Source organism: Clinocottus analis, unplaced genomic scaffold (assembly GCF_023055335.1).
Source record: "Clinocottus analis isolate CAN_PGR_092001 unplaced genomic scaffold, fCliAna1.0.p SCAF_22, whole genome shotgun sequence".
In the NCBI taxonomy this organism is placed as follows: Eukaryota; Metazoa; Chordata; class Actinopteri; order Perciformes; family Cottidae; genus Clinocottus; species Clinocottus analis.
The window spans coordinates 3777696-3794339 of NW_027175954.1; the positions used below are offsets into that span (position 1 = coordinate 3777696).

General features: G+C 41.0%; 1 protein-coding gene across 1 annotated transcript; it reads left to right on the forward strand.

Moving 5' to 3' along the window:
• The first annotated feature begins 991 nt into the window (after window positions 1-991).
• sh3d19 (SH3 domain containing 19) lies at window positions 992-16411 on the forward strand. Its single transcript, XM_068588970.1, has 21 exons — window positions 992-1181; window positions 6944-6983; window positions 8373-8413; window positions 8625-8664; window positions 8831-8957; window positions 9218-9392; window positions 9483-10454; window positions 10774-10887; window positions 11017-11129; window positions 11572-11612; window positions 11712-11925; window positions 12010-12078; window positions 12197-12340; window positions 12426-12498; window positions 13263-13393; window positions 13513-13571; window positions 13665-13894; window positions 14614-14663; window positions 14816-15002; window positions 15738-15838; window positions 15928-16411. Exons 1-21 carry the CDS (start codon window positions 1100-1102, stop codon window positions 16036-16038), a joined length of 3114 nt encoding a protein of 1037 aa, XP_068445071.1. The 5' UTR covers window positions 992-1099; the 3' UTR covers window positions 16039-16411.
• The last annotated feature ends 233 nt before the right edge of the window (window positions 16412-16644 follow it).

The following is a 16644-nucleotide window of genomic DNA, read 5'->3' on the forward strand; positions in this document are numbered from 1 at the left end:
TTTAGTTTGCATTTTTGTGAGCATTTTGTAAGTTAATGAAAATATCACTGGAACATAATATTAGTAATCATAACATATTTTGACTGGTATTACAGTATGCCTGTTGTGCAGTGTCTATAGCAGTGATTCTGAATTTGTGGAATAGCTGCTCCTAATACAGTGACTTGTTGTCCATAGTAAAGTGTTTGTCAAAGATTCAGTGAGTGAGTATTCTCAGTTCATTTGAGCCTTTTTTTTAGTTGTTGGACTTTTTGGTTTGTGCATGAAAGCTGTTGAGTCTGTTGCAAAATGGCTGAAGATTCTGAATTGTGATGCACATTGTAACACCTTGTGTCCTGAAAATGCACTTTTTGGTTTTTAATCAAAATGCAGCTATGACTGTAAAAGGTTCCCTCTCTAGCATCGCCACCAGCTGCTCGTTTTGGTTTATCATTAAACGTGTTTTTAAGTCGGCGTGCATATCTTTACTATCTCACGTTCAAACTGCACCATCTTTTCATGAAATACACTTGAGAAGTTGAGAAAGTTCCTTGCTTGTGAGTTGAGAACAACTGACTTAAAGGCAGCTTGTTACACATAGTCAAGTGTTTTGTGTTTTCTGAAAAACCTGCAAAAAATAACTTGGGCTATTACTTTAGGAAGGTGACGATACACATACATAAAAAAAAATGACATTACACGAAGAGGTCTCCACATCATTATCTCCCTCGCTGATAGGAGGCAGTGGGAGTGGGTTGATCCTGCTCTGACTGTGTACATTCCCACGCACGAGTGTGAGCGCGTTGCCCGGTGGGGTCCTGCGGTGAGTGGCACCGCCCCCGCCCACTGCGGGCAGAGAGAGAGAGAGAGAGAGAGAGAGAGAGAGAGAGAGAGAGAGAGAGAGAGAGAGAGAGAGAGAGAGAGAGAGAGAGAGAGGGCTGCGGTGGGCAGGACACGCCGAGCCCCGCAGTGGTCCAGACAGGAACCCAAACGCGTCGTCGACCGTATAGACGGGCGAGCTGTATAGCAACACTTTTGAAGTAAAGTATTTCTGCTGCGTTTTTTTGTTGTTGTTGTTGTTGTTGTTGTGTGTGTTGTTTTTACTTTGGTTTAAACCGCGATGGCCGAAGCCCGGCGTGAAGATGAGGAAGAGGGGGAGCGCCGAGACCTGCGGGACGTCCGGCACAGAAACCAGGCAACAGGTACATCTGTTTGGGAATGTAACAGGCTGACAATCCGACATGTAACGGAGACTTCCAATATGTCGTCAGTTCATCATTTGTTGTCGAAATGGTGCAAATGATTTAGGCTGTTCAAGTCTGTAAAACAGTGCATGAATGTATATATATATATATATATATATATATATATATATATATATATATATATATATATATATATATATATATATATATATATATATATATATATATACACACACACACACACATACATCAGCTAGTCATTTAACATAAATCTGAGTGTATTGTCCCACCAGGCAGTCGCTGTTATATTTATTAAATGATGAACTTAATGAAAATCAAACTCTTAAAACATGTGGAATCTACTAAAGTGAACCCTTTTTTGTCCAATTCACATTCTTGTTGTGTGGTAACAGAATGGCATGAGTCAGAAATGAATGGGAGCTAATGGAGCCGAAGGAGAAACACATCAAACATTCATTTTTACTGCACAGCAAAAGTGTAAAGTCTGCGTAATTTGTAGCTATGGGACTAAAAACAAAAACAAAGGTGTGGACCTTCAACTATTACTACTTTTGTAGTTATCAGAAGCTGTTGAAACCTGACACAGAGATGCCTCCAGGATGAATGTGTGATTTGTTTCTTAATGTCTGGACAGATCGATCTTAGGACATTTAAATGTGTGCTTTGATACCCGTGGCAGTCCTTCAGTTGCTGTGAGACACAAAACCCTTTTAAAAGAAGAAGCATTCAGGCTGCTTTGTGTTTTGATCTTCTGGTTGGATTTACACAAAAAAAAGTTTATTTGGACTTATATTTAGGACAAAATACTAAAGGCCACTCTGTTTTCATTTGGTTAAACTGTTGAAACCTTTTACAGTAAAGTACTTTCCCACCCAGTGGTTATAGAAACGTTGGCCCATCCTCCAGTAAGTTACTTGTCAATGGCTGCCATTTAATTACTGTGAATTTCACAGTGCAGTTCTTACCGTCTGGATTTAAATTATATGTTTTTAAAATATTTTTATTAAGGACAAATTACTTAAGGAAAATGTGTTTTCATTAAGGTAAACTGTTGAAACCTGCCTGTCACATATTTACGGTAACGTACCTTCCTGCTCAGTGGTTGTAAAAGGTTGGCCCACCCACCTCTCTGCAACATGTGACTTAAAGGAAACGGCTCTTTTGATCCTCATAGTTTTGGCTTGCTTCCAGGTTCGTAGTGTCATCATTCAGCCTTTGATTAATGAATGAACCTCCGGCTTTTTATTTTCAGTCAGTTGATGGTGTTACAACTGTCTGAGGTCTTAGTTTGAATGTCCCCCTCTCTGTCTATGTTTTTCTTTTCTTTATTTTTTAGCAACACCTGCTGCATTAGTACTTATCAAAGCCCCCTGTGCCCTGCCCCCTGTCCTGCTATCTGCAGCTTGGACTCACCCCCCCACCCCCCCCAACCACACCCTGACCCCCCCTCATCCGGCTGTCTGTCCGTGCAGACGGGCTGCTGCGTCACAAACAAGCTGTTCTTGTCTGTACATGATGCAGCTTTCCATCCTTTCAGAGTGATAGTTTAACATGATTCATTCCACTATTACACAATGGATCCCCGTCAGATGCTGTTGTTTCAGGTAGTTTCCACTGGCCCGCATTGACACCATCTAATCTCCTCTGGTTTGAAGCTCCAGATCGGCTGCTGTTGTCATTGTGTTAGTCAGTGATGACGCCATCATATTTTTTTTTTTTTTTTACAAGTCAGGGGAAATCTCTTGTGCACAAAGATCCGTCGACAGCAACACAAATGTTGTGTTTCTTCCTGCATGGTGAACATGATGCACGGCGATGTTGAGTTAAATCAGCACACTCGCCCATGTGTGCTGGAAAAAGCCACTTTAGCCAAAGACCTGAAGAGACCAAGCCCTTTGTCAGAACTCGTCTTACCTCTGACTTTACTAGCGTGAAGTTTGAAGACACTTAGAGGCGGAACGTTTTTCTTTCTTTCCCTTTTGTCGCCAGCCGTTTCACCAGCTGCCCTGTGACAGCTGCCGCTGTGCTGAGTAATCTCGGCATGTGTCTAAGTGTGAGTGCAGCTGTGAAGGGAACCCTTTCCTCCTGAATTTCTTGTGTGTATGTGTTGTCTTTTCATGTGTCAGCGGCCCACAAATACCAAGGGATGTCTGCTGACTAGAAATAGAATCCAAAAACTGTAGACAGCGTACATGTTTTTTTTTGAAGAAATCCGGCCTAGTTTGGGTATTTTCTCAAGGGTATTGCTCTCATAAAGTTGTGAGGTTAAATAAGCCTTCAGATGGTCAATTATAAGCTAGAAGTAAATAATTGACGTGACATTCTCGGCCTCACAGCCAGCTGTAGACTTTAGTTTTCACTGCGACTAAATGGCATGGAAAGCTCTATGCCATGAGACGTTGCATAATCTTATCATAATTCCATCTTTTTTAATTGGATATTATCTCTTAATGAATGTCACACCCAATTAAGAATGTCTGCCATGGTCTCTAATAGGTGTTTTGTAATGTTTGCTGAATATTCTAGTTAGCCTACTGATACTAGATGAAATCTCTTTTAAAACAGCTGACGGATGGATTATCGTCATCCTACATTCACCTCAAACAATCTGATGGAACCTGCAACACAACGTGGTAGTACCACAATGTCTCAGTGTTGCAAACATCCCTTAAGCTCAACCAAATAGTGAGCTATTGAAATATTATTTTTAATGGTTAATGGCTGACTATTTTGGATATGTCTACTATACGGTTTTCCAAAAGTGACGACTGTAAGAATTGAGAAGAACAGGATGACCTGTTAGTTTGTATGTTGATGCGTGGCCTTCATATTAGACATCATTTGTTTCTAACATGTGGACCAGTCTGGTGCTCTGGGAGCCCAAAAGCTTTGGTGACGCAGCATTTAGCTCAGAGAATATTGAAAAAAAAAAGGTTTTAAATGTAATCTCAAAAGCTGGCTTTTTTTAAAGCCTGGATTTAAAACCACAGTGTTTGTGTGATAATAATTTATTTTTTAAATACATTTTTATTATCAGTCATGTGTATTTAAAAAACAAAACCTTTCTCAGTTTATTGATTTATTGATATCAGTATCTTGCCTTCACAGTGCTTTTGATTCTCCAGGGATTTGCAGTTCTTAGTTTTTTCACACCAACCTGGGTAAAAGATGCTAGAAATGTAAAGTTTATTGATACATATCAGTTCAATTTGCAGCCAAACTACAGATGTGTGACTTGAAGTACAACCGAAGCTGCCAGGGTCAATTATTCAAGCTCTTTTCAAACTTCTCAAAGTGACCTTTTACTTTGAAGGGAAACGACAGCGACGGTGCAGTGTGTGGCACAAACACCGCTTCCTGAATGACCACATTCCAGTTCATCAGATTGGCCAAGTAAACACAGGAGAGCTGAGCTACCACAGGGCCCTCCCTCTGTTCTCTGGTGTCTGTAGGTGTGTGACGGCTGGCTTCAAGTCGTTCGTCACGTTCACACACTCGATGGAGGGAGGATCCTGGTGGGAATACTCTTTTGATGCTGAGGATTTGATATTTATGCCTATAATTCCTCGCAGGTAGGAGCATCATAACTTACGTATCACAAGAGAGGCACATCACATACATGAGTGAAAGCACCTGTGCTATTGTGGAATGTAGTTCAGACTGCATATTTACAAGGAAATGATCATGTGTAACGTGTCATTTGTCCGGCAGTTGCTAAAATACTTTGTTGTTAAATGCCAGAAGTGCAGAAGGTCTCTTCTCACATGTTGGTGAAGTGTAACTTGAGGCAGTAGCTCTGTGTACCAACAGGTAACCAGTAACAGGTGTGATGGCTGGGTTTGACTGGCGACGAGGTCATGGTCTCAGGCTAACAACAATGCTGGCTACAATCACTGCCTGCTTGTTGTTTTCTAGCTTGTATTTTTCTAAAGATGTTCACTCTCAAGTAGGGTGAAACAAATGACCTTTTGGTATATTTGATTGTTTGCGTTACAGGTATTGCTTGTTAGTCTAGCTGTTAACTAAGAGACAGTGATTGCTTCTCTGCAGCTGGTTGTTTCACATGGAATTCAGTTCACTGCCAAGTGAGGACCGGGAATAATAGTACAGAGTGTGTGTGTGTGTGTGTGTGTGTGTGTGTGTGTGTGTATGTGTGTGTGTGTGTGTGTGTGTGTGTGTGTGAGAATTTGCGGGAAAGTAACAGTTTGACAATTTGACTCATTTTAATGCTGACTCTCTCTCTCTCAACGGCTCTTAATCCTAATCTTCAGGGTCATTTGGCATTATTATTATTATTATAGAATCACATAAACACAACGCAGTACTTTTGATCCTACTGCCTCCTTTTCTATGATGTTCAATGCAGTTTACGTTCAGACATGTGTTTGATTGTTTTGTTTTATCCAACAACAGAGTACAGATGATTCTATCACTCTATCTATTGGATGGTTTCTGTATTGTGTATGTAACCATCCCTTCTTTGTAAATTTACATGCCAAGTTCCTTTAGAATGACTAGTTCATCGAGATGTAATTGCTGTTCCTGCCAGTTAGGTTTCAGTTCTTGTATTTCAAGTTCATAGAGTCTCCTCTGTAAGTAGCAGCATGGAGTGATTTAAATGAAACCATGATGACATCTTAAAGTGAGACTGTGCAGCTTTTGAAAGATGAAATATCAAATTGTTTCTGTTTTCAAATGTGAAACGTCTTACTTGATCTGGTAGCTTATGATGGATAATGTCAGCAAACTATAAATATATATTTTCGTGCAACTGGCATTGGTGATGACGTTTGCTGACTGTATTTCATTAACCCACAGTTGTTTTAAAGTTCAGACTCTTTACTTGTAAGGTGTATTCATCCACATGAGATAAACGGTTTTAAAATATAGTATGTATATGTTTGTGTATAACCCCCCAACTTTAGAGGCCCCACATGTATTGGGTACTCTTTGCTTTTTTGGGGGGGGCATTGCATCCAAGTAAGGATCCTCAGACCAGTCTGGGGCCTTGAAGGTCTTAAAGGTTCCTGTTTGCCTTGTCTGTATATTTGGAGTCATCGTCCTGCTGCACCTTACAAAACATTTGGGGACAGTGTACGATATTCAAAGTATTACAAACCCTTCATTGTTCTTTCAGCGTGGATGTGAAGTCCTCCAAATAGCCTGAAAGTTCAAACTGTGTCACTGTCCTGCTACTAAGAGAGGAGAAGTTCAACTGTTGGATATTTTTGCCAAACTGTTGTAACAATCTCTTGAATCAGATTAAGTTCAGATCAGATTGAACTTTATTGTCATTGCACATAGTAAAAGTACTGTGACAACAAATTGTAGATTGCATCTATCCGGAGTGCAAAAGAGAAGCAGTTAAAGTGCAGTGTGGTGAAATATGATAAAGACAGTATAAACAGATATGGACAGTGTAAATAAATATATACATGTTCTATAAATACATGAATAAATATATATATATATATATATATATATATATATATATATATATATATATATATATATATATATATATATATATATATATAAAACCACTGTGTCATGGTAGTAGTGTATTTTAGCATAATTGTTGGATCAGTGAGATAAAGTGTCTTGATTTGTCAGATTAGACGTAACTCCACAATATAGATTATTAGAATAGATGAATGTTGATAAGTGCCAGGATGGTCTCTTTGTTTGTTGCTACACATCACATTTAAAACCTCCACCTCTCTGTTTTTTCTCCACAGATCATCTTGAAAGAATCAAGCCGGATCATTTACATTTAAGGTATGTCATTTTCTTTGAGCATTAACAGTTGTTAAGTTTCCCCAAACTCTGAACTGTTGCTGAAACGGAGCACTGTCCCTTTAACGATCAGATCTGCTGATGCTGGTGAGGTTTGTGAATGGACCAAAACAATGCACTGATCATCCTCACAGACCATCAGCAGGTCAACATGGGGACAAACGCGTCATGCTGCTTGTTGTTTAGAAACATTAAGGAAAGGACCGCCTCCTCGCTGACATTCATCACAGATATCCAGGAACTTCTGCTCCTTATGACAGATCGCACAGGTGTTTACAGCTTAGCTAATCAATTAAGGGTGAGGATTGTTGGTCCCCCCCCCCCCCCCAGATAGTTTACATCATGCAGTCGCTCCTTAATGAGCAGGGGTGTGCGTTAATGATGCGCCTGCCTCCGCTGTCAAGAGAATTAATATAGCAGTAGTGTAATCTCTTCCGCACTGAGAATCTCACTTTCATAATGTTGCCTGTGATGTCGTTTTAGGAATAGAAAATAATCGAATAATCTTTACACATTGAGAGGTAAACCTGAGGATAAGAAACCGTGTCCAACTGTGTGGAGAGAGAGAGAGTTGTGTGATTACCTGGAGGTGGTACCTCATGGACACCATGTTTTTGTAAGGTAGGTAGATTTCTACTGAGCTCTTTAACAGCTAAAGCAGGGGTGTTGTGCTCTCATTTAACACTGAAAGTCGTCACTGTTCACACTGGAAGTTTGTCTTGTATTGTAAACCTTCTGTTTCCTTTAACCTATGTCAAATATCTTTGTCTTAAATAACCAGTACCATGAAGTAGAAGTGTATACCTGACTCAAGCCCTCTTGCTGTTCCCACAACTATGACTTTGATTTGACAGCTTTGAGCTCCTTCCACAAACATCAATCTATAAATTACCTACCGTTCATTATTTTTTATCCTTTGTTTGAACCCTTAAAATGTTTAAACTATTTATTTTAAGTTTTTTACTGCTATTTGTTGTTATTCAAATATGCCACTTACACTTTATGTGTCAGTGGTCAGTAATTTGGCAGTTAACTAGACTAGACTATATAGTTTAATTACTGTATCACGTTATGAAATATTGTATTTCAACATCTCAATTATAAAATGAATTTTCAAATCATTTTTCCTGTTAACTATTTTTTTTCCCCATCTGTAGAGAGGGAGAGATCCCTGTCATTTATATGGAATATCATTTTCTCTGTTTCATGTTTTGTGTATGTTTCCGTTAAAAGTGACGTTAAATCCTTTATCTTTGCATAAGTTGGCAGCAAGAGTACAAAGCAGAAATATAGTTGCTGTGGGCGAGGAGTTGAGTCACCACAAAGCTTTGAACCAACACCTTAATGATAAATGTTCTGCTCTCTCCTCAGCCAAGGGCCTCTGTCTTCCATACGAGCTGCTATCAAACGAAGTAAGTTGACCTTTTCAGAACACTACGTTTTTTTTTTTGGAGAAAAGGAAGGATATTTTATGGGGGAGCTAGTATTTCTTTCAGGATGAATAATAATTTTCCGTCAGAAAAGTGATAATATAGTTAAATCTTGACAAATGGAAATTAAATTACAAAAATTCTGTGCAGGGAAATCTATGACACATAATTAACATAACTGTTCTTCCTTCAGCAAGAACAAACTCTCAGGGTGACCACACCAGAGAAAGAAGGTAATGTAAACAATCATTTCAGATTAGAGGACTTTTTAATCGTTGCTGACAAGACATTTTGCTCCTCATTGATGTGGATTCAAAAAGACGACATATCTCATTTGTTGCATATTGAGTCTAATATTAACCCAATTGTTGTCATACATATGTGTGGTTTGTATTTCAGGCGACCGTCGATCACCATCGTCTCAGCAGAACCTCTGGCCAGTAACAACTGGTTCTCAGGAAACTCTGTGGTTTACCCTCATCCTCCTCAGTCAGGCTGGTCTGCAAGCATCCAGGCTGATCCCCAGGTAGGCCTCATCTGATGGACAGATTGTTTTTCATTAGTGAACAAAGCTTGATTCTTCGGGCCAGTATCTCAAATATGTCCTTCATGGTTGTGGTTCTGTGCTCTTGAGTTCTTGGAGTTGTAGCTTTTAAAGTTCCCTCTGACATCAAACTTTTAATTGTATAACCCGAGAAGAAGGTCTAAATATTGACATATCCACACTGCTAATGCTGTACTACATGGGATAATAACATGTGCTGCTGTGTCTTTCTTATGACTTAGCCCCCACCATCCTATGACCAGGTGATTCAAGAGAAGACCCAGGAAGAGCACATTGTTAAGCCCACTGCAGCCCCCCGGCGGACCACCTGCACCACCACAAGCACCACTCAGACTGACCCTGTGAGGGAAGACAGCAGTGCTGCTGCTCCACCGTCAGCAGGGAAAAGACCTGCAGGTGAGGCGTACGAGAATCTACCAGTTTTAAGTTTTAGTCTATTTCTGCTCTACATGGGGGATCTTTCATGATGATCATGTTTCCTTCCAGGTAAAAAGCCACAAAAACCACCAAGGCCGTCGCTACCAAAACCAGTGGACAGGGAACGAGTTGGGACTTATCCTCCAGTATCCACAAACACTGAGGACCAAAGGGATGTGAAGCAACCCGACCAATCAGGTTCCACTTGCACCAGCGCTAGATCTGTCACTGTATACTGGGATACCCCTCTCTCTGTTCCCTCTTCCCCTGACCCAGAGCACGGTCGACGCCCCGTTCCACTTCCTCGTACAAAACCCCGAAAGCCGGCGATCACAGAAGAGGTCAAAGTTCAGACTTTGGTCAAGCTCAGCGAACATTGTGACAGCATTCAATCGGATCCAGACGTGGTCTCCTACAATAAGTATCTAAAGGAGTTATTGGAGGTCTTTAGTGCGGAGAACGAGTGTGCGGAGAACGGCGGCAACGTCAACCAATCAGACGAGGCCTCACAAGCTGATGATGCAGGTGGCAAAATGACCGCTAACCACAGTCAACGCAATATCCGGGCCAGGATCCAGGCCTTTGAGACCCATGCGAGTACCGAGGAGGGAAACGCGGCTGAGCTGGCCAAACCAGAACCCACACCCAGGAAGGCCATCACCAAACCTCCTCCGGTTGCTGCCAAACCTTCTGTTGCTCTTAAACCTCAGTTAAACCCCGGTGTAGATGATGACTATCAAAACGTGTCAGTCACAAACATGCCCCAAATCCCCTCACCAGCTCCCAAACCTCTGCCCCCGAGGAAATCTGTGGAACCAGTCAAAGAGGAACTGGAGACTTTATTCAGCAAGACGTCCGTCCCAAAGAGGTCACGCCCGTCTGTATTGACCAGAGACTACAGCATCCATGAAGAAGACACTCCACCGGTCGCTCCTAAACCTCCAGTGAAGCCTTTTAAGGAACCTCTGAAACCCAACCTGAATATCAACAACCACAACTCGGTCTCTGTCAAAGAAAATGAGTATGTGGACAGTCCATTAAGTGAGTAGCGTTTATTTTATGTTGTGTATGACAAAGTCAGCTGTCTGTAGGAATCCCCCCTACAGAACATTTTCATTATAGATTTATCTATGATAAAAAAAAATTACTAAGATCAAAGATCTGCTCAAGATCAAGTATTTAAAATGGTGCGAACACTGAACTAGTTATTTTCGTGACAAATCAACTTACAATAAATAGTTTCAATCACCAAATAAAGGAAGTACTTCAATGCTGGATTTACAGATAGACGACTAAAAGGTTGTTGTCCTTGTTTACATTGTGTAAATACGCAGCTCGAGTCAAGCGTCTCTTTGTTCAGATCCCATCCAGGTCAAACCTCAGCGCAGTGTGGACAGCAACGGAGGCTCTCTCCCCAGACAGAGTATGACACGGAGACCGACCACCATCAGGGTCCCCAGCAAAACTGGTTCATGTGAGTCCCTGTGAGACAGTAAACCTCATGTGATAACCATCAAGATATACTGGAGTTATAATACTATCTCTCTACGCATCGTGACAAGGATTCAGGAAGTTGTGGAAAACAGTTTTTTTTTTTTTCCAGTGTCAGATAACTTTGAGGACAGTGCCCCTCCTCTCCCTGCTGAGAAGCCCATTGGCTTCCTAAACAGCTCAGTGAATCACATCCAGAGTCAGACGCCCACCTTCCCCCAGCAGGTAACATGAGCATCCCACTGAACAATCACTAACCTATAAACTCTGCAAACACTACTTCTGAACAAAGAAGAGGTTATTCTTTGTGAAGCTAAAACTACATAGAGAGTGATTATTGTTGTTGTCTTTATTCTGAAATATTATCTAATTAACAGGTTGATGTATATGTACTTATAAACTAGGATGTGAAACACTCGGAGGCCATTAGGCCTCTCTCAATCCGGTTTATCTTGTCGGTCAGCTGTGTAGTTTACTGGCATCATTTCCTCTGCTCTCCACAAGCAAATAAACGGTTGTAGTCACAAGAACATGTCTCCTGCTGTTGAGCTGAAGCTGGCTCTGGTTGAATGCTCTGTGTTGTAGCCTGGTTTCTATGGTTTCCACTGCTGTAGGCTGCAAGTGTGTTTTAGTGGCAATATAAAAGCCCCTTTGGATTCTCCTGCAGGAGTTCATCCCGGTTGGACCAGAGCCATCACTGCCACCTCGGTGAGTGAAAGTGAAAAGAATTCAGGACAAATTTAAACATTAAACGGTTGTACACTTTGTCAACATGCTACTCAACTTGACGATGGTGTTGCATTTCAGGAGGCTGACGTCGAGCAAAACCCTTCCTCCTCGCCCACCTTTAGCCAAAACGGGCCCGGTAAAACCTCCTGCACCCAGCTTTCAGGCCATAGGTCGATCACAGTCGGCACATTGGGGCTCTTCACCTAAACTCCAGACACAGAAGCCCCACAGGAAAGGACCTGTCTTACCACCTAGGCCCAAACCAGGCCACCGTCTCTACAACAAATACATTGTGAGAGACATCCCCCCGCACAACTAAGCATGTTTCAAATACCACTTGATGAGCCCCGGTTTAATTTTTGCTTTCATGCCACAGCTTCAACTTCCTCATGGGATTGCATCCTTCGACTACGATGGGAGTAACGCAGGAGAACTGTCATTTCAGGTCTCTAAACTACTTTCACTGGCTTACGTGCCGCCTTAAAAGTGTACTATTAGCCTACAAGAGATCCACATAGCTGATTCAGCAATAGTGAATAACCCTTGTTGTCCTTTTTCAATAGAAAAATGATGTGCTCTTGCTGCTCGATGAAGTTGACCACAATATGTTTGAGTGCCAAGTTGGAGACACCCGAGGCAGTGTACATAAGTCCCAAATGATGGTTATAACTCCTCTTTCCTCCGTCTCAGACATGTCCCAGCCACAGGTAATATTTATGAGTAAAACATTCCTTTAATGCTTGAGTCTATCTTGCAATGTGGGCTCTGCTACATTAAGCTCTCTCCCAATAGGATGCCGGTCCGGCCGATTCAGGTGGAACCGGTTCTGAGCTGAAGGTGCAGGCCTTGCATGACTTCAATCCAGGTGACACATCAGTGTTTTTTTTTTTTTTTTATGTAAACAGCTGCAAATGCTGACTGAGATTAGATCAATTAAACACATATTGAAATAATAGTTTAACATTTTGGAAAAAAAACTGTCATTGGCTTTCTTGTTAAAAGTTTCTAGAGCTAGCCTCAGGAGGGGATTAGCATAAGGACTGGTAGCAGCAGCAGCAGCAGCTAGCCTGGCTCTCTCCAATGGTGAAAATGTACATGTATTAATCCAAATTGTGCGCTTCTGAGGACTATAGTAGGAAGGAGTATTTTTTTTTTTAGCTTTAGAGAGAGCAAGGCTAGTGCTTTCAGTCTCTGGAGCTAAGCGAAAATTAGCTTAATTTAGCAAAAAGACCAAACGCAGGAGGTAATGGATACTTCGGCTCTGTCCAGAATTAAAACATAAGCCTCCCAACACCTGCAAAACTCACTAATCAACATGTCGTGTCTTAAGGCAAACAGAAACTTGCCAATTTCTTCCCATCTTAATGCTAGGTTAAGTTAAGCTAAGGTAACCGCTCCCTGACTCCAGAGCACAGACAGGAGAGTCTCAAAAAAGCAAACTATTATTGTGGTGCATCTTTCTAATTCAAATATAGTTATTGTTGAACATACTGACTGTTTGAAATTACTGACAATGAGTGTATAACTGAAATTCATCAAATTATTTGTGTTTTTTTTTTGCATAAGTGTTAAACATGTTTGGATTATGGTTATGAGGCCCATGAACAGCTGTTTGTTCTGCACACACAGAGGGTGAAGGAGAGCTGGGTCTGAAAGCCGGAGATGTTGTGACCATGGTGGAGCAGTTGGACAGTGAGTGGTACAGAGGCACTTGTAAGGGAGCTACTGGTTTCTTTCCCGTCAATTATGTCAAAGTATTGGTAAGTTTCAACCATTGAAATCCATTCTTTCCCTGCATCAATCACGTCTTTGGTTAAATGTTTAGTATGATTAAAGATTTCCTAAATAAATTAATTTCAATATACTTTCCTCTAACTAGTCAAATTCCTCAAAACCGCTTCCTGAACGGAAAGCAAGGCCACAGTCTACAACAGTCAGGTAGAGTTTCTACACGATAAACTTCATGTACCTACTTCTAAAAACTACCCTGATGAACTGACCTGATGTTAATGTTGAATGTCTCCACTAAAGCGGTCCGAGATGCGTGGCGAGGTTCGACTTTGTGGGGGAAAACAGCGAGGAGCTGTCGTTCTCTGAGGGGGATGTGATCAAGCTGATGGCGTTCGTTGGACAGGACTGGGCTCGGGGACAAATCGGCCTCTCGTCTGGTATCTTCCCTCTCAACTTCGTAGAGGTCATTGAAGATCTGCCTCCAGCCCCGACTCATCAGAAGAGACAGTCCATCGGGATTGCACTGCCTGGTAAGATGACCCAGAAGTGCTGAGTCTAAATTCATTCAGTGACTTTGTCCATTAGTGAAGAGCCTTTGTCCACCCCATGGCTGTATTTTGGCTCGCATCTCCCTCTGTGACATGTCAGGAATTTGTGCTTGTGTTTCTATTTCATTAAATAGCTGTTTACAAAAGGTCTCAACACCCTTGTGCAACAAGCTCCGCAGCCAGGAGTTTAAACATACTGAGGCCATGGAATGAAGTCCCTCCTTACAACGTTTTCCAGTCATATTTGATTTCTTCAGTTATCTGTTGGAGTATAATATCTGTAGGTTTCTTTACGTGAGCAAGTATCTATGAAAGAACTAACATAACTTTGTCTCTAGTTTCTGCATAATTAGTAGAGGATCACACAGTTATTTCCGTGAATCCTCCTCAAGAATTATGAGGGACATAAATTACAGTTTTAACCCATCGTGAAGTTTAAGATGCTGTTTTATCAGAGTTACAGGTTAAAAAAAATAATACAGAATCGTTTAGCTTTAAATATTAAATTTGATTTTATACACAATATAAAAATACAGAAATCTGCAAATGTTACTTGTTTTACACAAATACATGTGTACATACTTTAAATATATTATAAGTATAAAGTGTAAACTCCCCACCAGGTAAAACCCCACAATCATACACTTATTTTAGTTCTACGTCACTACGTGAGTAACCTGGATATCATTTTTCTCCCGCAGGCATGGTTGCTTCTTCGAGTCCACACCCCGAAGTGGCCAAACCGGCTAAGGTAACAACTATTCATGTCAACGGAAACGTCACAAACAATCAGGGTTTTTTGCAACACGTCCAATGTGTCCTGTTAAACCCCACAAATCAGACAAAAAGTGTGTCCCAAGTCGCAAGTGTCTCTCCTCCCCTCTTGTCCTGCTCCCTGTGTAGGCGTCTCAGCCCGGAGTGGAGTGGGTGGTGGCTCGGTATAGCTATGCTGGGGATTCAGACGGCGACCTGACGTTTCAGCAGGGCGACCGCATCCTCGTCAGCCGGCATATTGACGCCGAGTGGAGCAGCGGCCGGCTGAACGGGAGAGAGGGCTTGTTCCCCCGGGCTTTTGTTGAGAGCAGCACAGGTATGGAGACCCCACGGTTTGATGTTATATCCTCAGTCCCACTCATTGAACTTATTTATCATGAGTCAAAAAAGATAAATAATTAGCAGTAGAATCGGTGTGTCTCTGTTAAATTACTCAATATCACAAATGCGGTGGTAACGTACTTTGTTACACATTTCAATGCATTTTTTTTTCTCAAAAAGACACTTTTCACAAATGTAATGTATATTTACATTAAGTACTGTACTTAAGTACAACGCGTGGACTTTGTACTTTACCTGAGTATTTCCATTTAATGACTTATGGAAATATTAAAGTTTTTACTCCACTACATTTGTCTAAAAACTGTTTATTTTTACAACCTGAATATGTAGTATTGCTACTTCTACTTAAAGAATGTGAATGTTTCTTCCATCACTGACAAAAGTTTTACTGTAATATTTCAAGAGAACAAGCAACTTCATTATTCAGCTGCAAATTCATTTATTGATTGTTTAATTAAAGCCAAAAGTGGCTTTAACTCAAATTGCTTGTTTGGCTTGACCAAGATATTCAGTTTATTACTTCATGAGTCAAAGAAAAGCACTAAATACTCACTATTAAGTAGCTTAAACTGGGTATTGTGTGGTATTGGTACTTAGAAGTATTTAAAGCCATTATTGGTTATCAACTAATTGATCGGAAAACAATACCTCGTAATACCTCGCATAATTTCTAATCCATAATTAATGTAGTATATGATTTCTTCCGCAGGTCAGCAGTCTGATAACCAGCCGAGTGGAGCGCCTGCCGGAAGTAGAGGCAGGGCAATGTTCAACTTCACTTCGAAATGTGAAGAGGAGCTCTCTCTGCAGGTATAGCAATTTTTTTTTAATGAACTTTACTGACAAAGATGATCTTTAGAAAGCTTTGACATTCTGTTCACGTCTCACTCGTCTCTCAGGTTGGGGATATTGTAACTGATCTGGAGCCTGTTGATGAAGAATGGTTCCTGGGGGACTTGAGAGGGAAACGGGCCCTCGTCCCGAGAAACTACTTGCAAGTTCTGGGATAGTGCCACGTCCCACCGCTGGACGACAACTGAAATGAGTCTGGACTGGAATTCAGTATTTCATCTCAAAGTTGTGCAACAGCCAGTTTTCTCATCCAATGCCTTAACTTATAGAAGTGTTCAAAGAATCACTATAAATCAATTGAAATACTGTATTGATTCATAAGGTTACTATTCTTTAACTACATTTGGACCATATAATGGTTTATTATTTTACTCCTGTTACACCTATATTTGTGTGTGGTTATCTGAAGATGTCCCATACTTTACCATTACATGAAATAAAAGGTCAGAACCTTCAAGGGCATAAAAATGTTGCTACGAGATCAGGATGACGAAAACTTCAACTTCTGTGAAGCATTTAATAAACGTCTAAATGTACCAACGCGACTAAAGATTGTAGTGATGTTGAGTTTTACTCAGCGTCGCTCATGTCATGATTGCAGAATGTTTTTTCTTAGTGGCTGTTTGATGAAATACTGGGAACTACAGACAACGATATAAAGGGAGTGATTTTATGCAGTTTAGGCTCCATATTTGTACTGCGAGACATGACCAATAACTTTAGACAGAACTGTTCACAGATTCTAACACCTTGTTATTACAGTA